The sequence below is a fragment of the Natrix helvetica genome (assembly GCF_964273705.1).
Source record: "Natrix helvetica genome assembly, chromosome: 7".
NCBI lineage: Eukaryota > Metazoa > Chordata > Lepidosauria > Squamata > Natricidae > Natrix > Natrix helvetica.
The window spans coordinates 56,809,177-56,831,568 of NC_138558.1; the positions used below are offsets into that span (position 1 = coordinate 56,809,177).

General features: G+C 39.9%; 1 protein-coding gene across 3 annotated transcripts in view; it reads left to right on the forward strand.

The window, feature by feature from the left end:
• FNIP2 (folliculin interacting protein 2) overlaps window positions 1-22,392 on the forward strand; it is a 65,852-nt gene that overhangs the window by 25,043 nt on the left and 18,417 nt on the right. For all 3 annotated transcript variants that reach the window (XM_081959650.1, XM_081959651.1, XM_081959649.1), the window contains exons 2-9: window positions 3,999-4,125; window positions 9,075-9,197; window positions 9,709-9,809; window positions 9,899-9,970; window positions 11,952-12,046; window positions 14,455-14,526; window positions 16,126-16,243; window positions 20,947-21,148. In XM_081959650.1, coding sequence (XP_081815776.1) covers window positions 3,999-4,125; window positions 9,075-9,197; window positions 9,709-9,809; window positions 9,899-9,970; window positions 11,952-12,046; window positions 14,455-14,526; window positions 16,126-16,243; window positions 20,947-21,148 — 910 coding nt within the window. The remainder of the gene's footprint in view (window positions 1-3,998; window positions 4,126-9,074; window positions 9,198-9,708; window positions 9,810-9,898; window positions 9,971-11,951; window positions 12,047-14,454; window positions 14,527-16,125; window positions 16,244-20,946; window positions 21,149-22,392) is intronic.

Sequence of the window (22,392 nt, forward strand, 5' to 3'; positions counted from 1 at the left end):
AGCTGCAACTAAGTGTGGGGCGGGGGGGGGGCTGCCATGGCCCTGCACTATAAGTGAGTCAGGTGACCTTTCCTGGGCTCGCTTATAGCGCAGGGCCGCCAGAAAGTGCAAGGGTGGGGACGGCGGCGGGAGCTTACGTGTCGCGGCCGGCCCAAGTTCGGGGACCTTGCAAGGCCTTGACGTTTTTTGCATCGGGGCGTGCTGCAAGAGAGAGGGAATAAAGACCTTTTCCGGATTGTTGGTGGTGGAGGTGCGGGCCCGTGCTCACTAAAGCAAGTACGTGGGAAGTCCTTTGCGCCAGCTGGAAAAGATCTTCACTTCCCCCCTCTTGCAGCATGCCCCAATGCAAAAAATGGTGAGATTGGCGCATTTGGGGCTGCTGCTGCGATGTCCAGGGAGGCTAAACCAAGCCCCGCGCCTCTCCCAGCCACTTTTGCGGCTTCCCGGAGTAAGCTGCAACTAAGCGTGGGGCGTGGGGGGGCTGCCATGGCCCTGCACTATAAGCGAGTCTGGTGACCTTTTGCGGCCTTGCAAGGATCCTGGGCTCGCTTATAGCGCAGGGCCACAGGGCCGTCAGAAAGCACGAGAGTGGTGACGGCGGGGGGAGCTTACGCGGTGCGGCCGGCCTAAATTCGGGGACCTTGCAAGGCCTTGGCATTTTTTGCATCGGGACGTGCTGCAAGGGAGAGGGAGTAAAGACCATTTCTGGATTGTTGGTGGTGGAGGTGCGGGCCCGTGCTCACTTAAGCAAGTCCAGGGAAGTCCTTTGCGCCAGCTGGAAAAGGTCTTCACTCCCCCCCCCCTTGCAGCATGCCCCAATGCAAAAAATGGTGAGATCGGCGCACTTGGGGCTGCTGCTGCCATGTCCAGGGAGGCTAAACCAAGCCCCATGCCTCTCCCAGCCAATTTGCGGCTTCCCAGAGCGCCAAGAACCATTGCGCTCTTCTCCGCTCTCTCCTCGCGATGGCAATAGACATCCAGAAGCGGCGGGGGTCAGAAACCCTAGCCCCAAAAGCCAATTCTGGACATCTATTGCAGTCGTGAGGAGCTGAGGAGAGCGCGGATAAGAGCACGAAGGTTAGGGTTACTGGACAACGTGTGTGTGTGTGAGGCTGGAGTTACGCCCCCCCCGCATCCTCCCTCCCAGGGGGTCGAAGCGCCTCAAATGGACAAGCAGGCTGCCACAGCTCCACTGAGAAGACATTTCTGAGAAGAAAAACGTCTCCAGTCTAGCTGCACCGGAGCTGGTGGAGCGCCGGCAACAGCCTGCCTGTCCCTTTCAGGAACTCTACTGAGAAGACATTTCTGAGAAGAGAAACTTCTCTGGTCGCGCCTGACCTGGTGGAGCACCGGCAATCGCCGGCCTGTCACCAAGGAGACAGTCTGTGAGGTGAACCACATGATTGCTCCAATCACATGGCCGCAGGCCGATCCGAGAAGGCCCAGATTCTTTACTCTTAGAGCAAGTAGGCAGGTAGTAATAGATATAGTTTGATCTTAGTACATAACTCAAGTATTTGGGAGATGTATTCTATGTTACCAGGTCTTGGCAGTGAGCTTTCTAATGGTGAGGCCTAATTTTTACTCATTCTTTGTCATTTCTTTTTGTTAGAAGACATTGAATACAAAATGGGTAAATGGGTGAATTTTAAATATTCTCATGACACACTTGAATAAATGAACATGATTTAATCCTGTGTATGACTGGATTGTTAAATATAGTGATGGGGATTGATTGATTGATTAGTTCAGTTAATCTCTTTTTGGTCTTCCCATAACATGTTAACCTCCCTTAAACTTCTTGGAAATGACCTTATAACCTTTCCCAAATTGATGCACAGCAACAATTGCATCTCTGAGATCATTGCTGATGTCTTTTCTATTTGGCATTGGGTTAACATACAGCTCAGTGCTGGAGATCAGCAAAATCCTAAAACTTCAGCTTTTATAGAGGTAGTCACACTAGCTGAAGATCAGTTGATTAACTTAGCCTCTTTATACTTATGGAAGCAGTAAGAGTGTACTTACTTTTTCACACATAGCTTCTCTATTTTGGCTTCCTTTTTGTAAAATAAACAATGACATGGTATATCTGTTGTTCCTCTGAGGTTGTGTTTACCTACCATGTTTCTCTGAAAATAAGGCAGGGTCTTATTTTCTTTTTACCCACAAAATATGGCTTATTATGAGGGGAGTGTTTACTGTTTTGGGGTTGCCGGGTGGCTGCTGCTGGAAGACTCGGTTTGGAAGCCGCCAAAAAGCCATGCTGGGATGGCAGTGGCTGCGGAGGTGCTCTGGCTCTGTGGGGAGACCTGGGCCAGGGCATTGTGAGGCTGGGAGGAGTGGGAGAAGAACAGCTGCTTGTGCAACCCCCCTCTCCAGCCATGCAGAGCGCATTTCACTGGCATTTCGATGGCGCCAAGCCACGAGAGCCAGGCGGCGGCGAACAGGCGCTCATGCGGCTTGGCGATACCCCTAGGTCAGTGAATGGCACTTGCCCGGCTGGAAAGGGGGTTCGTTGGGTGGCTCGTGAGAGTGATTGCTTCAGGGCTGTTGGGTTGTGCTGCTACGACAGCACAACGTAGCCACTCGTCAATGAGACTATGCCCGGCTCTTTGGGAGCCCGCTTGCAAGAGAAAGCAGCCACCCGGCAACCCCCCTCTTTAGCTGGGCACAGCGCTGCTCACCAACCTAGCGGTATCCCGAAGGCGCCAAGCAACGCAATCACCTTTGCCTCCCTCCTGGTTCCCGTGGCTTGGCACCTTCGGGATACCGCTAGGTTGGTGAGCGGCGCTCTGCCTGGTGGGGGGGTTGTCCAGGGAATTTATTTGCGGCAGACGGCTTATATTTTTGCCCACCAGAAAAATGTGGCATGGCCTTATTATCAGGACATGTCATGTACTTTTCAAAACTGCTAAGGATCAGATGACTTTTTTCTATGTCTTGATAGGTAAAACCAGAGAACTCAAAGAAGGTACAGATTGAGTTGAACTATTAATAATAAACTATGTCTATATATTATGTATGTGTGCACCCTGTTTTCCTGAAAATAAGACCTCCCTGGATAATAAGCCCAATCGGGGCTTTTGAACGCATGTGCTAAAATAAGCCCTCCCAAAAAAATAAGCCCTCCCCAAAAATATTGCAACACAGCAGTAGCCATGAGGTGACCACGCTTGCCGCCTCCTGCACCTCAAAAATAATAAGACCTCCCTGAAAATAAGGTCAAGAGCTTATTTCGGGGGGGGGGGGGTCAAAAGAAAATAGACCCTGTCTTATTTTCAGAGAAACATGGGATATAATTTTATCTTCAGAAATAGAAATTGGATGCATTGCTTTTGCTCCACATCTCCCCTTTCCTACATTATCTGTCCATGAAATTGCTAGGTTTCATTGAAATGTGTAATTAACCTGTGCATTACATAAGCTACTATTGTCTTATTCAAATTTCCCAAATACAGTGGATATTCTTCTAACTTGTGAAAATGCATGAAAAGGAGAAATATCTTTTTATATATTTTCCACACCATACTTCATGTTACAAACCCATTTCTCCTCATGTACAGCCTTTTCTCTTAAACCTAAATAATGTTCAATATTGTGAATTTTCCTTGGATATTTTCCCCCATGGGTTTTTCTTTATAATAATTTTGATTGCTTCCCATTCTTTTCCAGTGTGAGAATTACTTTTTACACTGCTAAGGCTGATACTTATCAAAACAGTGAATAGAGGAGAATGTCTAGGCCTCTAGAAAATATGGGAAAAGAAATACTTTTGCCACCCAAAGCTGCCTATACTATAGATATACAGTATATATATATTTGAAACCAGAATATTTGATGGAATTGTTGTGTTTCATCTTCTTCTCTACTGTTAACTAAAGCTATGAGTTCCCATTCCTTAGATTAACTGTTTCCACTACAGACTGTTGGATTTGCTAGAGGAAAAAAATTCTTGCATAATTCTCTTCATTCTTTCTTGTACTTAAAACTCACAGCTGGTCCTGTTCTGGGTTTGATCTAAATGAAATCCGCTTGATAGTGTATCAAGACTGTGAAAGACGGGGCAGGCAAGTCTTGTTTGATTCTACAGCTGTCCGAAAGACTGATGAGAAACAGTTTCAGGTAAGTTTTTGTTATTTTTTTCATGTGATAAATATTTTGAAATTTTAAGTAATCTTCTACTGTCTCTAAGCTATTAACATTTATCAGGGAAATTAAATCCGTCCTTAGTAAAACTTAAATATGAAATTAGAACAAATAACGTAGAATTAGAAAAAATGTGACAAGAGAAACTAAGGTATTTATGTGTATGTTTTAAAAAGCTGAAAGCAGATTTAAAATTAAATCACATTATCTTCAATGTTATATGGTATATAGTTCTTGTTAGAGAACTTGTATGAGCCATGGTGGCACTGTGGTTAAAATGCACTATTGCAGGCTAATTCTGCTGACTGCCAGCAGTTCAGCAGTTCGATTCTCACCAGCTCAAGGCTGACTCAGCTTCCATCCTTCTGAGGTGTATAAATTGAGGACCCAGATTGTTGGGGCAATATGCTGACACTGTAAACTGCTTAGAGAAGGCTGTAAAGCACTGTGAAGCGGTATATAAGTCTAAGTGCTATTGCTTGAGGTTTTGTTATATTAAGAGTATAAATGTATTAATATCATTCAAGTGTAATAAAATATAATCTGTCTAATATTCACTCAAAATCATTCAGGTTCTTGGGTATAAACTTGGCATCACTTACAAAGCAAAAGGCAAATATATTCACAACCCTATTAACACATCTAACATCAAAGGAGACATCGTGTTTCTTTCTTTTTCTCCTTTTCAATGATGAATTGTTTACTGAACCTTTTGTCTCATGTTTTATTTCCATCATATATTGTTTTATCACGTTCAGCAAACAACAAACTTCATATTCAAGCAAAAAAATTCATGATTCAAGCCTTTTTATAGTATTAGACACTTCCGCTAAATCCACAAATGTAGGGTTTTTGAATGTTGTTTTTTTTTGCAAATTCGTATGTATCTCAGTGACCATCAAAAATTTCAAAAACTACCCAGTCTGCTTAACATTAAGCCAGAATTCCCAAATATTATTTATTCTCCTCAAATTGGACCCTTTAAATTAGAATTGTACCAATTTCCCTGGGACACGTTAACAAATTAAATGCCCGGGTTTTTTTGCATCCAGTCTTCTTGTTATTACCTTCGCATTAGGGAACAATAACAGTATTCTTCCAATTTTCAGGGGGGAAAATGACTATGCTAAAGAAGTTTCACAGCCACTCCAAAAGCAAACAGCGTATTTATTCTCCAGTTATACCACATGTACTTTCAAACTTTATATTTTTCAACTCTCATAATTGTTTTAGGATTTTCTTTCTATTTTTTTTTTCTTGAACAATGACACTTATAGTCTGGGTTTCAGTTCTGTTCTTCAACATCATATTATTCCCATACAAATCTTTAAAATGTCTTCTATTGTCTTTTACTTCAGTTTCATCACTTTTCAGTTCACTCTGGTAGAGACTCCTTCTTTAGCCCCTTTTACCCTCCTGCAAAACAATTTTTATTTCCATCAACATTCCTGTTTTTCTATGCAACTTTTAGGAATCCCTTGCTTTTACTGAATTCTTTTCCATCTGTAAATATATTTCTGTGTCCTATTTTATTTTTGTAAATGATACTACTATGTGAAGAGAAAAACTTGTAGAAAATACTTCAAGATGCCTTTGTACTGATGGCTGATAAATAAGTCTTCATTAAGCAAGAAATCATTTTCAGAATCATTGGTATTTAAAACCTGCATGTAAAAAATTAAAATTTAAATCTAAACCCGAGTTTCAGTCATAAGAGATACTCCATTGGCAATGGGTCTCTTTTAGATTCAGTTCCAAAATGGGAAAAAAAATGCATACTGTAAAAACTGCCATAATCATCTAAACAAAATATATTTGCTATTCTCCAAATAGCTTTACCATATACAAATAGATCTAAAAAATTTCCTTGACATTTTAATTATATAATTTAATATATAAAAAGCATTTTATCTAAATGACAACTAATTTCTACCATTGAGAATAACTGATTTCTGAGCACTGGTAGTACTGGTACTAGTACTGAAATGTCAAGGTACCACTAGTTTTAAATACTATTCCTCAGCATTTATCTTCCTATATCTATCAACAATTATTTTATTGCTTTATGTGATTAGCTAATGGGTAGAAACTGCTATAACCATTCTATTGAAATTCTAGATAATTCTGAAGTAGAAAGGTTTTTAATTGAAGCTCATTCTTCTGATTTTCCTTGTCAATGGCATGACTCAGGCACATGACAAGCAATCCTTTCAGTCTTTTCACTGATAGCCATTTTGGAGATTACAAAATCAGCTCTTACAAAAAAGTAGTATATTATAAAATAATGGGGAAAATGTTGTGTAGTAAAAGGTGATAAGGACATTGTGCTTCATGGCATATCCTTGGAATGAGAGTGAAAGAGGATTCTTCCCCATTTTTTTTCTACTAAAACAGGCAGGTAGTTGATTAATCCTTCTCCCTAGTGGTGGAGGCAGCATCCAGGCTGGGTTAACCTTCATCCAATCATATTGAGGACTGAGTCTGGTAACATTGTTAAGCTCCGCCCCTGTTGCTAGGCAGACCCAGCTTTCGACTCAGTCCCTTGATGAGGATGCTTTGTAAATTGTGGATTGTGAGTAATTGAAGGATGCCTCCACCCTAGGAGAGAAGGCGTCTCAGGTAAGTACCAACAGCCTTTCCCCCTCCCCCCACTCCAAATACTCTCCAAAGCAGAGTCAGAGGGACATTTATATCAATCAGAACAGAGCTGGAAGGAACCTTGGAGTCTTCTAATCCAGCCCCCTGCTGAAGCAGGAGACCCTATACCCATGATGGTGAACCTATGGCACACGTGCCAGAAGTGCCACACAAAGCCATCTCTTCAGGCATGCCAGCTGTCGCCCGTTGCTCTTCTGGGTTCTGATTCGCACATGCATGTCAGTCAGCTGGTCTTCACTCGTGTAGGAGTGCCGGAAACCGGAAGAGCAGCTCCCTGGAATGCCGGCCAGTTAGTCTTTGCGCGCACATACATGCCAGAAACCAGATCAGGTGTTTGGCACGCATGCGCATGCCAGAAATCTGAAGCTCTTCCAGTCCCCCCCCCCGCACATGTATGCCATGGAGGTGCTCTTCTTGCTTCCGACGATCCCCCACACGCGTACATGCACTCCGAGGCACTCACCCTATACCATTTCAGACAAGTGGCTGTCCAGTCTCCTTAAAAACCTGTAGTGATGGAGCACTTGCAACTTCTGAAGGCAAGCTCTCACACTAGTGTCCTCACTGTTGGAAAGGTTTTCCTTAATTCCAGGTTGCTTCTCTCCTTGATTAGTTTCCATCCATTGTTTCTTGTCCTAACCTCTGGTGCTTTGTAAAAAAGATTGATTCCCTCTTCTTTATGGCAGCCCCTCAAATACTGGAAGTTACTCCGTAATTCCAGGTTTCTTCTCTCTTTGATTCCATTATCACTGTGTCTTAAGTTACGCTAAGTTAAAAACTGCTTATTTCTGCAATTGATCGAAGTCTCGGTAGTAAAAAATAAATACGACTACTGCTAATTTTATATTTTTGTTCTACTTGCTCTTTTAATTCTAAGTCCAACGTTCATCAAGCAGCTGCACATAAAGGAGTTGTAATCCTACAACATCTGGAGGGCATTTTGTAAGGATGGCTATTTTAAGATATATTTGTTTTTTTCTAATAGAGATAATCAGAATTAAATTTAACATGTTTTATTAGCTTTGGCATATGTATATTTAAGGGATGTGGGGAAAGATGGTTCATGTATTCCCAAGCCTTAGTTTCCCACATTGCTAGCTCGTAAAAAGATAGGTTTTCATTTACTTTTTGTTGCATTACTAAGGAAGGGGAAAAACACAAAGATATATAGGCACATGATTACAGGCTAACAACATATACATGATTAAAAAGAGTAATTTGTAAACAATTCAAAGGTCCAAGATCTTGTTTGAAGATTCTACTTGCAAATAGACAAAATCGTCCTGAGAATTTAAGATTAGACTATTAACAGAAATAGGAAAGTTTTGTCAGCCGTTTGTAAAGGAAATGCCTACTTGCTTTGACCAATATTAAATTCAACAAAGCCCAGTTCATATACTTCAGGTAAGAAAAAATTGCAAGCAACTCATTATTATTATGTTTAGTGTTGGTACATTCAGCAAAATACTGCTGAAGTGACTGGTACTTGTAGGAGTTGGAGTTGATGTTCTGAAATCCTTATCAATATTAGTCTTGTCAATTAACACTTCCTTGGTATCCACTAAGCTTCCTATTCCCCTCACACTAATTTTTTTTAAAGTTCATTTTATTAAAAACGTGCACATTGGAGGTAGCATGTTGCAAAAGAACAACTTGTAACACCATCTTTCTTTATAGAAGTTCTTGTGGTTCATACATGGTCCCAGGTGCCTTCTTGGAGAATAAATATGCACTCCAGTGCTTTGTTTGGAAGCATGCCCACTGCTCATGAAAATAGAAAGGGAAGCTGGATATTGAAAAGATTCCTGGGGGACTGAACTGGGTAGTAGAGAGTAACTTTACTTGTTTTGTAGGTGGGTATTTTATTGTTGCCATATATGCCATGACAGATGAAGAGACAAGGGTTTGTGGGACAGTCATTTATAAGAATAAAGTAAACAAGGCAAATAAGACAGAAAACACAACTACGTAATCTAATTGTGCGGCTACATTAACAGAATCTCGCAAGTGAAATCTCCCGCTACTACTTTTCACCACCTGATCAATTAGGGCAGATCTTTCCTAAGTTTTTTCCTCTAACTATTAAGCCACCAGGACTCCCCTCTTGTCTGCTTGTTTCCTCATTCCCCAAGGTCATTCTCTCATCCCATTACAAGGAAGCAGAACTTTCTTTCAAATTTCAAATGTTCTAATTGTCCTTCCCCCCCCCCCCGCCCCAACAAAATTTGGGGCATGATTTATCTTTAATATTTATACAATCCTTTTAGGATGCTTCTGGAAAAACAGGTGGTGGGTGCTGCCAAAGAAACAGTGGTATTAACACAGCTTACCCTCATAGCCCTTCTGTGAACAGCAGAGAACCTGGCAAGGAAGATATTCCTAAATATCAGGTAACCTGAATGTGACTGCCGAAATCTATACAAATCCAATTTGCATGATCTGGAAATTAATCTTTACATTGAATTTCTACCTATTGCCACAAGATGACAATAGCAAAAAAAAGAGCTTTATAATTTGTAGGGGACAGGGGAGAAAAATATATGAATTGTTATATTTGGGATTACAGTGTAAAAGATTAAATGTATTTTTGCATAAATATATGTCTTAATTTCCTAGGATGGGCAGCAACTATATATCTTCCCCCAGAAAGAAAATAAGTCTTAAATTGGTGACGCTCGTAGTAATGGGGGTGTCATGTGTTTTTTACTTTATCTGCCAATGGTGGTGATTATCCAGCAGAATTCAGGAAGTCTTCAGAAAATCCTTCTGCATTACATTTGCTTCTTCTGGGATGCAATAATACATGCTTGTAGAATAAAGCTGAGTTAGTATAGAATTAGAATGTGACATTTTATGACAGTAATTAGACACATGTATACTCCTTGTCTTCTTTGTCTATAGTATGCCAGGCCTGCTTCTGATGTAAACATGCTGGGTGAGATGATGTTTGGTTCAGTAGCAATGAGTTACAAAGGCTCAACACTGAAAATTCACTACATACGGTAAGCCGGTATCCTCAGTTCCATGTTATTACATCAGAATTGGAATTGCATTTGGATTTATTGACTCGCGGCATTGTTTATCTTTTCAGTTCTCCTCCACAACTTATGATGAGTAAAGTGTTTTCTGCAAGAGTAGGCAGCTTCTTTGGAAGTACAAATAGGTAAGGCAATCTTTATTTTCTGTTTTATTTCATTTTATTCTTAACTGTAAGAAAAATTCCTTAGAAGTTCAATTTATTTTATTGAAACCTTATGAAAACGTTGAAACCCACCCCTGTGTACAGGTAGTCCTTGACTTACGACCACAATTGAGCCCAAAATTTCTGTTGCTAGGCAAAATATTTGTTAAGTGAATTTCCCCCCCCCCCCCCCATTTTATGATCTTCCTTGCCACAGTTAAGTGAATCACTGCAGTTAAGTTAGTATCACTTGTTAAGTGAATCTGGCTTTCCCATTGCCTGTGCTTGTAAAAAGATCGCAGAAGGGGATCACATAACCCCAGGATACTGCAAGGTCATAAATATGAATCAATTGCCAAGAATCTGAATTTTGATCACATGATCATAATGGTTGTAAGCATGAAAAATGGTCATAAATCACTTTCTTCAGTACCGTTGTAACTTTGAACGGTCAATAAATGAACTGCTGTAAATCAAGGACTACCTTTACTCAACACATGAAAATTTATTTAATATTTTCATCCTTTAAAAATACAGAGTATCATCCATCAAAATATTGGAGAGTGGATAACAGTAAATGCTGTAGAATTTTTCTCCATGGCGTTAAATGTGCACTCCAAATCTCCCTGCAGCCTAGAATCCTGTAATCAGAATTCTAAATCTCCTCCTCATCACAGTCTCACCCTGCAAAGTAGTAGAAGTCAATGGATGACCAGGATATGAAGAAAGGGAGAATCTGGGTGGACATATTTTCATTCTCTCACATAGTGCGAACTCTTCCTAATCTTAATGGATGGTTTTCGTACACCTTTGAACTGTCCAGTATAAAATCAGGTTGTAACTCAGACTTATAATTATGATATGAGTAGAAAAGCAAAATCTTGTTCCTTCTTTTTGCTTCTAGCACTTACTCTTCTCTTTTAAAACCTCCAGTATGTTGGCCAGATATGACCATCCTGCTGAGGCTTTCCTCTGAATTCTCAGGTCAGACAGATGGTGATTTTACAGAGAGAAAGAAACAGGCTCTTTCTCTGTGTACGGAGAGGCATGAAGGAGTCTGAAAGAAGAAACACTCTTCTCTTGACTCATATCTGTAAGAAATTTAACTTCAGTAGAAAGAAGGCTTTAGGAAGAAGGAGACACCTTTTCTATCTGCCTCCTGGGAAGTACACCAAGAGGAAACCTGTCCCTTTGCCTGACAGAAATGTCGTGTTGTCTAGGAATAATTGGTTCCAGGCATAGGATTTGAGATGCAAACTAGCATTGTCCACTAGAAGATTTTTTGCTGTAAGTGCAACAATTAATGATGGGAATAGTTTGGTGTTTTGTTGATTTAAATGTTAAAGTTGGGGATTGTATGTCAACAAAGCTACTTACACACATTCTACTTACACACTTTAGCTTCTTGCCTCATAGTTAGCACGATCTCTTAGGGAATACTGCTTATCATAAAATTTTCTAATATTCTTTGAGAAATAAGCTATTGTAATACAACATGAACAGTGTAAGAATTTATGTTCCATTATAGTTCCCTCAGATAAGAGAAACAGAAAGGAATAAAATTAGGTCAGCTGAATCCAAAAGGAAACAGGTAGAGGAAAAAGATGTAACTTTGGCATATTTATATGGCTGTGATATAGCCAAAACCAATCGCTGCATTCTTTAATTAGGTAGGGTTTCTTTTATTTCCATCAAAGCAACAATGCCACTCCCTGCAGAACTCCAGGTAAGAATTCTAAATTTGGATAGTCGGGAGCCTGTACATATAATTGATGCAATTGCTTAATTTTTATTTCCATTTTTCATATAAGGAGAACTGATAGATTACCTGAAGGTGATAATCTATAAATTAGAAATCTTGCAAAATCACCATTTTTTTCGAATTAAGATTAGTGAAAAATGATCTTTAGCAATGTTAAGTTTTGCTGACATTTCTTCCTTGAATGGTCTTTTCTTTTTCAAGCTTGCAAGGTAGTTTTGAGTACATCAATCAAGATCAGTCAAGGCTGAATTTGCATCCAAATGGCTTGGGCCAGTATCAGAATGGAAGTATTTTAGGTAAATATGTCAAATTAAAATTAACAGAAGTGCAGCCGTACTGCATAGCTCATATCCTTTGATTGGTTCTTTACATTTCAGGCTTCTCTGATCCTTGATCTGTATACTTCCCATATTGCTCTCTTTAGGTGTTACTGTCAGGTAGCAATATGCTGCTGGCTCATCCGGAGTGCTTCTTTCTTTGCAGGTTTGTGTGCAATGTTGAGTACAGCATGATGGAGCTATCTATACTTTTGAGATGCAGTAATATCTGTTGCCATGGGATCAGTAACTACTCTCTCTAAGTAGAATGACACAATTGGTCCTCATTTTTATTATTGAATAAAATTGCAAAAGATGCCTCTAATGATGGACTTCTTAAAATATTAGGCTACATCAATTTAATTCCTTCATCAATAGTATCTTTCAGTGAAATATCACATATATGATGCTAATAATTGTGTTTTTCCAGTTTTGAGAGGAGTTGTTTTTTCCAGGTTATTTTTTTGAAGTTACCCTTGCACATACAATAAATACTAGCATATTTATTTGCCACACTTTCTCTGTGATCCCCACTGCCTTGCTTCAACTAAAAAAAAAATCACCCAATGAGCTCAAATGAATTTAATAAAGGAATAACATTTTGGAAGTGGACAAAGTATAAAAGAAGTGTGTAATTTAATCTGAGAAGGGTCACAAATCTTATACTGTGCTCTCTAAATCTAGTAATCTCTCCAACATTGATTTATATTTATTTGAATATTACTTTCATGTGTTGCAACTTGCTGTTTTGCTAGCATTGATTACTGAACAAGAAGCCTTTTGAAAATTGGTAAATGTTGAGTGCATGTATGCTAACAGTCTATAGTATCTAAAATATTGCATTTAATTTAAATAATTTTCCCTGAACATGTACATTTTTGTAGCTTGTAAATAAAGTTATATGTGAACCTGTACAGGAAAGATTTTGTGTCAGCTTCACTTTATTTGAAGCTTGCTAGCAACTGCCATGATGGGGGTGGGGAGGGCATTTGGGAGGGGAAGAGTGCTGGAGGTGTGAAAAATGTGGGAAATTTGGGAAGTATGGACACTTAAGGAAGCAGGGGTGCCAAAGCCGAACCTTCTTCCTGCCTTCAAGGACACCGGTCCTGGGAAAAGAATTTACAGCAGTGCCTGAGGCAATGGGTTCCCAAAACATCAGAACAGAACCTGATTGGACTACTCTCATGGGGGGAGGGGGGGTTGGACATTGGGGATTTGCTTTCAATATATGATTTTCAGGTGGTTTTTCTTGAGAGCTTGCCTTACTATGCTGCACTCAGCATCTCTAGTAAAAGTACCCTTTCTCTAACACCTATGGAATCAAAGGTTGTTCTTTCCTAGAGAGTAAACTGGGCCAGTCTTAACAGTTTTGCTTCAGTAAATATCTTAATTATGTGAAGTACTAAAATGCCCTAAGACTTTGTTTTGAATTTTAATTATATTTTTCAACCTTGCAACTCTTGTAAAAGTGTGAGTTTCCAGAGAAATTGTTTATTAAAAACACCACATCAAAGCATTTGTAGAACAGTGCAGACTGACATATTCGTTCCAAACAGATAAAAATTGAACGGAGTAATTGATTCTAACTACGAACTTTTAGAAAGTTTATAAAACCTGAAAGTGATGTGCATTTGTTTTTCTAAAATGTGGTTGATGACATTTTGTTGGGATACATGTTTTAATTGTGCTGGATCAGACCAACGACGACTCCTCCAGTAGCTAACCGCAAATATCAAAGTGTAGCCTGTGTGGATAACATAAGTACAGTTGCGCTCGCTTGTTGATAGTCTGTTGTGAGAGAATCCTAAAGACAATATAGTGCCATTACGACTAGAAGCCAAGTTCCCAAGCTTAAGGATCATTCCATGAAAATATATCTAGAGGGCCCTGGTGTTTGCAGTTTTCATGGATTATAGGTCAAAGCAATTTTGAAATTTGAAATTCACTGGTAGAGAATGCCCCCTTATTACTTCACATAATTTTGTGGCAGCTTAGGCATTGAAATCAGTAATTTTCTGGTGCTTTCTGTGTATCAAGACTTACAAACTTAGAGACTAATTCTCTATATACAATAACTTGCCCTGCCAGAGTAGATAAACATAAACAAGGAGCTACTCCCAAGCCCTCTAGCAGTGTTGGGTAATGAAACATCTGGAAGCAAACAACCAAGCGCAAAGGACTTCTCCCTTCAAACCTGTGAAGATAATAAATGTGATGTTTCAAACATACTTCCTAAACAGTATTGTAAATTAGTTTCACTATATTATTTGCTACTTAATAGATCAGTCCTATTTATTTATTTTAAAGTCTGGAGCTTTGAAAATAGTACTCTTGAATCCAACTGCTAGTAGGAAGTACCTTTAACTTTGATATTTTTAACAATTCAGCACACAGCACTCCTGTTGACATGCCCAGTAGAGGTCAACATGAAGACAGAGACAGTGGCATTGCTCGATCAGGTAGTTATCCTTTTCTTTGTTCTTTTCAGAAGTGTAATCAAAACAATGTAATGAAATATAACACAATCGATCCAGATTTAATTTTGAGGTGAAATTCATACATTTTCCTTTGAATACTGATAGTACATTTAGAAATAGGAATTACTTGTTTGTCACTTTGTTGATAGCATGGATCAAAAAGTATCTTGATCTTTTGTGTGTGTGTGATGTCCGCTGTTCCAAATTCATTGTTGAGACTTGCCAGTCTTGATTTTCTAATATTTCACAAGTTACTGATTTTAAGATAAATGTAAATGTTGTCACCATGCCACCTTCACGTTCTCAGTGCTATAAGCATATTAGGATATTGACAAGATAAGATAAAATGAGTCTTTGTGTTGTTAATTATAGGACTCTTCCCTTCTTTCTGCAATGCTTAATTGTTTAATTGTTACTAATTTACTCTAGTTCTCAGAATTACCGTGGTCATGATTCTCTTATTTCCATTTCTTTTTTTTTAATACTAGATCTCTTGTCACTACTATTCCTTTTCCTTTTATAATCATTCTGTTGTTAGGATTTCTCGATCGGCAAGGAGCTGTGTTTTTCCCCCTTGTTGCAGGAATTGGGCTTTCACTCTGGATCTTAAGGAGTCCCATTTGCAAGTGCCTACTTTGTAGGAACAAATTTTAATCTCTGAATGTGTCATTTAACCATTTATGGAACAGACATGCTCCAGTAACTCTCCCTGTTTGCAAACCACTCAGGCAACGAGGTCTAAAGAAAGCTGTCTTTAAAGCCGGCATACCCATCTAATTCTAAATTTGACATTATATTCCAGGACTGCTATGAGACTTGCAATATTTTCTTTTTTGAAATACTGATCAAAATCCTCTGTACCCACTAAGAAAAGGCTGGATGCTATTAATTTCTTACTGCATTGAGAGACTATAGAGTGAAAGAAGAAGAATACCTCTATGTTATTTCAGCACTGCATCTTGAACCCTACTATAACTGAAACATCACAGTCTGGTTCTCATCATCAACAGTACTCTGAATCAGCAGATAGAGTTGCAGAGCACAAGAGAGAAATAATTCACATGTTTCAGATAGAAGTAATATCTTTCCAAGTAAAAATTGAAGATAATTTGCCATGCAGTCAGTTCCCTACCTAAAGTTACAATTTCTCCATTACCTTGCATCATCACATATGGCTCTATACTACTTAGTTTCAAAAAACTAAGATAATATCCTTTTATGGGGATATTTTGTTTAGCAAGAAGACTAGATAGGATTCATAAGCGTTACTTTCTTTCCTCCCTTCCCACGTCAATCCCTAGTTTTCATTTAAAACAGGAAATAATATTGGCTATTTTCATTGATAGAAACCTTGCTATATTCCCTGGATGTTTAATCCATGTTACCCAACTTATGTGGATAAATTCATAGGGTCTACATAAAGAACTGCATTTATAGATAAGTAATCAGTTCTTTCTATCTCTTACATTCATAAAATAAAAATTGTATTGGCTATCTATAATAGAAGCATGACTCAGCCACCTTCAAGTTCAGAAGAAATTACATTCTGACAAAACTACTGACATTTTGCTTTGTTGACAGCATCCTTGAGTAGTCTTTTGATGACTCCGTTACCATCTCCCAGCTCCTCTTCTAGTTACCAGCGCCGCTGGCTTCGAAGTCAAACTACAAGCTTGGAAAATGGCATTACACCTAAAAGGTAGGTTAACATAAATATATTATTCTTGTAATACAGATGTGTGTAGTTTATATTTGCAGTCTAAAAAAATAAGCAGGTCTCACTGTTATGGGCATTCAAAGCTATGGACTGATCTAAACCAGCACAATAATTACCATACATTTAATTTTCCTTTTTCCCCCATCTCTCTAATGGAAGATCTTCATTTAGACAAGATAGGGTCAATGCTTTTGGGTCCTTCAGCAAGTTTTCTCATCCCAATTTAGGGTTACCGAACCTTTGAGCACAAGATGCTACATATAAATGTGTTGACAGTAAAACTTGAGTAACACACATACTTCCAGCCCCTCTGCCTCTTCCCTCAGCCTGGATTCACTTAGATGTTTTTAAAGCTCACATCCTGTGTGCACACAAGACATTTTTAAAACTCACAGCCTGTGCACACGCACACACTTCCAGCCCCTCAGCCTCTTCCCTCTTTCTAGATTCACTCAGACATTTTTAAAACTCACAGCCTGTGCCAGCCCCTCTCCCTCTTCCTGGATTCACTCAGACGTTTTTAAAACTCACAGCCTGTGCACAGGTGCACACTTCCAGCCCCTCTGCCTCTTCCGTCTTCCTGGATTCTCTCAAACATTTTTAAAACTCACAGTCTGTGCACACGCACACACTTCCAGCCCCTCTGCCTCTTCCCTCCTCCTGGATTCTCTCAGACTTTTTAAGACTCATAGCCTGTGCACACGCACACACTTCCAGCCCCTCTGCCTCTTCTGTCTTCCTGGATTCTCTCAGACATTTTTAAAACTCACAGTCTGTGCACACGCACACACTTTCAGCCTCTCTACCTCTTCCCTCCTCCTGGATTCTCTCAGACGTTTTTAAGACTCATACCCTGTGCACACGCACACACTTCCAGCCCCTCAGCCTCTTCCCTCTTCCTGGATTCTCTCAGACATTTTTAAAACTCACAGCATGTGCACACACACACACTTCCATCCCCTCAGCCTCTCCCCTCTTTCTGAATTCTCTCAGATGTTTTTTCAAACTCACAGCCTGTGTACACGCACACACTTCCTGCCCCTCAGCCTCTTCCCTCTTTCTGGATTCTCTCAGACTTTTTTAAAACTCACAGCCTGTGCACACGCACACACTTCCTGCCCCTCTGCCTCTTCCTGGATTCACTCAGACGTTTTTAAAACTCACAGGTTTCTGAAACCTAAGCCTATCTTCTGAGGTATGGGCTATTCCTGCCAGTTAAATTGTCATCTGCAAATCTAGTGAGTTCCCCTTCTATTCCTTCATCTAAATTGTTTATGAAGGTATTGAAGAATACTGGGCCGAAGACAGAACCTTGGGGTACCCCACTACTTATTTCCCCCCATGTAGATGTAATTTAATTAAGGACTGCACATTGAATGTGATTTGTCAGCTGGTTACAAATCCATTTGATGATGTTGCTGTCTATCCCACATTTTATTTTTCAGCAGTATTGTACTGGATTGGGCTTTTATAATATTTTTTAGGGTTTTCCAAGCTTCTTGAGTTGTTCTCCCCTAGGATTTTCATTGAATCCTTCCCAAGCTGCCTGTAAGTTTGTTGAAATCAGCTTTTTAGAAATCTGAAACACGAGTTTGATTTTGTTCTATTTTTGTGCATTATATTGAAGTCCAGTGTGACGTGGTCACTCTCCTCCAAAGTTCCTGCAACTTCAACTCCTTCTATCATTTCTTCTCTTTAGTAAGAATTAAGTCCACTATAGCTGACCCTCTAGTTCCCTCTTCTACCTTTTGGATAACAACATTGTCAGTTAGGCACCTACGGAACCTGTTTGATCTCCCACTTGATGCAGAGTTTGTCTCCCAGTCGATGTCAGGGTTGTTAAAGTCCCCATTACTACTATTCATTTGTTAACTGATTAGCAAAAAGTTCATCTATTTATTCCACTTGTTTGGGTGGTAGTATACATGTATGGCAATGTTATTCTTTTATATTAACCCATATGTATTCAAAAAGGCTTTCATCCTTGGTTTTATGCATTTCTGTAATTGTGTAGTGATCTCTTATATATAATGCAACTCCCCCTCCTCATTTGTTAGGTCTGGTTTTATTTAACTGTTTAAAGCCTTCAAGCAATACATTCCAGTCATGAGTGTCATCCCACCAAGTTTCGGTAATGGCAACTATATCATATTTCCCCCGTGTACCAGTACTTCACGTTCACCCTATTGGTTTAAATTTCAAGCATTTGATGAGCCTTGATGGTGCAGTTGTTAGAGTGCAGTACTGCAGGCTACTTCTTCTGACTGCTGGCTACCTGCAATTTGGCAGTTCAAATCCCACCAGGCTCAAGGTTGACTTCCTTCTGAACTGGGTAAAATGCGGACTCAAATTGTTGGGGGCAATATACTAACTCTGTAAACCACTTAGAGGGGGCTGTAAAGCACTGTCAAGCGGTATATACTGTAAGTCTAAGTGCTATTGCTATTTGTGTATAGGCATCTGAGTCCTTTATGGCAGACCCTAGGTATGCTTCCTACATCTCCTGTTTTATATCTAAGTTTTTCTTCCTTCCCATCAGTAACTACATACTTGTTTGATTGATTGTCTTCAGGTTTATGTTTGGGATTAGGTTCTAAAGATCCTAAAGATTAGTCACTCTCCTCTCTCAGTTTTAGTTTAAAGCTCTTCGGATAAACTGAGCCAGACATTTTCCAAATACTTTATTCCCAGTTCTTATGAGATGGTGCAGTCAATCTCTTGCCAGAAGTCCATCATGTAGATAATGCACTCCATAGTCTAGGAATCCAAAATTCTCTTGGTGCCACCATCCCTTAAACCAGTGCTTCGTTTCTAAAATCCTTTATTCCCACATTGGATGTTGACCTTTTGTTGGAAGTACAGGTGAAAAATGAAAGGGAAAAAATACCCTCCTCTGTTTGTGAACTTGATCTAAATATCTAAATTGTGTTTCTATCTTAAGAAAGGTTATTTATTTAAAGGATAAGTGCAGATGGCAACAGCTGTCCTCTCCATCCTAGGAGCCCCATTCTTTTTTTCCTCATTGACCGTTCATTGGACAAGTAATGGAGATCGGATTACCATTTCTTCACTGCTTTTAAAAATAGGAAGATACTTCTTGTGAAGGTTATCAAAAAGAAAATGAGATAAACTGAAATGTTGAAATTGACTGAAATGTTCACAGGGCTGAGATAGTTCCAGCTAGGTTCATGCTTGTCTAAGCTACACTGTGAGTTGTTTAGTTTTGGCTGAATATACAGGGGAAACTCGAAAAATTGGAATATCGTGCAAAAGTTCATTTATTTCAGTAATGCAACTTAAAAGGTGAAACTAATATATGAGATAAGACTCATTACATGCAAAGCAAGATAGTTCAAGCCGTGATTTGTCATAATTGTGATGATTATGCTTACAGCTCATGAAAACCCCAAATCCACAATCTCAGAAAATTAGAATATTGTGAAAAGGTGCAATATTCTAGGTTTAAAGTGTCCCACTCTAATCAGCTAATTAAGCCATAACACCTGCAAAGGGTTCCTGAGCCTATAAATGGTCTCTCAGTCTGGTTCAGTAGGAATCACAATCATGGGAAAGACTGCTGACCTGACAGTTGTGCAGAAAACCATCATTGACATCCTCCATAAGGAGGGAAAACCTCAAAAGGTAATTGCAAAAAAAGTTGGATGTTCCCAAAGTGCTGTATCAAAGCACATTAATAGAAAGTTATGTGGAAGGGAAAAGTGTAAAAGAAAAAAGTGCCCAAGCAGCAGGGGTGACCGCAGCCTGGAGAGAATTGTTAGGAAAAGGCCATTCAAAAGTGTTGGGGACTTTCACAAGGAGTGGACTGAGACTGGAGTCAGTGCATCAAGAGCCACCCACACAGACAGATCCTGGACATGGGCTTCAAATGTCGTATTCCTCTTATCAAGCCGCTCCTGAATAACAATGTCAGAAGCGTCTTACCGAGGCTAAAGAAAAACAGACCTGGTCTGTTGCTCAGTGGTCCAAAGTTCTCTTTTCTGATGAGAGCAACTTTTGCATCTCATTTGGAAACCAAGGACCCAGAGTATGGAGGAAGAATGGAGAGGCACACACTGCAAGATGCTTGAAGTCCAGTGTGAAGTTTCCACAGTCTGTGTTGATTTGGGGAGCCATGTCATCTGCTGGTGTTGGTCCACTATGCTTCATTAAGTCCAGGGTCAACGCAGCCATCTACCAGGAGATTTTGGAGCACTTCATGCTTCCTTCTGCAGATGAGCTTTATGGGGATGCTGACTTCATTTTCCAGCAGGACTTGGCACCTGCCCACACGGCCAAAAGTACCAAAACCTGGTTCAATGACCGTGGGATTACTGTGCTTGATTGGCCAGCAAACTCGCCTGACCTGAACCCCATAGAGAATCTATGGGGCATTGCCAAGAGAAAGATGAGACACATGAGTCCGAACAATGCAGAAGAGCTGAAGGCTGCTATTGAAGCATCCTGGTCTCCCATAACACCTCAGCAGTGCCACAGGCTGATAGCTTCCATGCCACGCCACATTGAGGCAGTAATTGCTGCAAAAGGGGCCCAAACCAAGTACTGAGTATATATGCATGCTTATACTTTTGGGTATCTTGAGGGTATCACCTCACTATTCATTGAATAAAAACGCTTCAGGTATTTGCTAGTAGCTGAACACATAGTGCAACTTTTTTCTCCAATAGGTCAATTGAAGAAACATTCAGCATGGCAGATGAAAGTTGTGGTCTCAATCCTGCACTGATTCGAAGGAAGAAAATTGCCATTAGCATCATTTTCACCCTTCCTGAGAAAGAAGACGCCCAGAGAAATTTCCAGGATTTCTTCTTCTCTCATTTCCCCTTATTTGAATCACACATGGGCAAGCTGAAAAGTGCAATTGAAATGGTAAAGCAGTGGACAAATTTAGTTTCTATGCTTACAACCTCTAAGTGGATAAGAATGGGAGAGAGATATATTAGCTCAAGGGTCTGCAACCTTGGCAACTTTAAGCCTGGAAGACTTCAACTCCCAGAATCCCCCAGCCAGCTTAAAATTGCCAAGGTTGGAGACCCTTCTATTAGGTTTTATCTAGGAATTTTGTAACTCAATTCTTCTTCAGAATTTTACATGTTAAATTACCAAAACCTGTTATCTTTCTAAGAATTTCAGTGTCTGCTTCTCCTGTACTTCCTGAATGCTGTGAATATAGTTCAAATGGCCGACCGAAAGGGTTGCATGTAGAATTAGCTCTACATGCATATCCCTCAATGTGATCCCTATGCAAGCAAATTTCTGGATTAAAAATTTATAGCTTTACAAAACATTTGTTCTAGATGGACGCATTGTACTTGTGGCCATTAAAAACAGGACAGTTAATCATGCCTGGTCTGGGCTGGTATAATAACCCTTTCCTGTGCTTTGATACAATATATAGTTCTGGGTCACGGACCAGTACCAATCTGTGTCCTGTTAGAAACCAGGCCACAGAGCTGGATATGAGCTATGGGTGAGCGAAAGTGTGTATGCACAGGATCTAGGTTGCGTGCTCCTCCCCCACCCATGAAAAAATTGTCTTCCACAAAAGTGGTCCCTGGTGTCAAAAAGCTATGCTGATATAGGTAATAAATTTGAAGGAGGATTAATTTGCACCCAGCATTCCTCCTCACTTATAAATAAGGCCCACTCTATTTAAAGCCTTTTTATTTGAGTGCATGGCATGTGGTAGCTCTTCCTGAACCTGAATTTTGAATGCATCTTAGCTGATTGTCCACTTTAGGTGAAAACTAGCTTAGAACTGAGGAGAAACTTCCTGACAGTTAGAACAATTAATCAGTGGAACAGAATTTGCCTCCAGAAGTTGTGAATGCCCCAACACTGGAAGTCTTTAAGAAGATGTTGGATAGCCATTTGTCTGAAACGGTATAGGGTTTCCTGCCTAGGCAGGGGGTTGGACTAGAAGACCTCCAAGGTCCCTTCCAACTCTACTATTGTATTACTGTTTTACTTTTTATCTTTTTCTTTTCTTTTTTCTTTTACTGGAGAAGAAAGACCTAAGGGCTGTACTGAGATGGGAACGATGCAGACTAGTTGAGGCTGTATTGAGGCTGAATTTTTTTAGGGTTTTTTAAATTTTTATTTTGGAACGTACC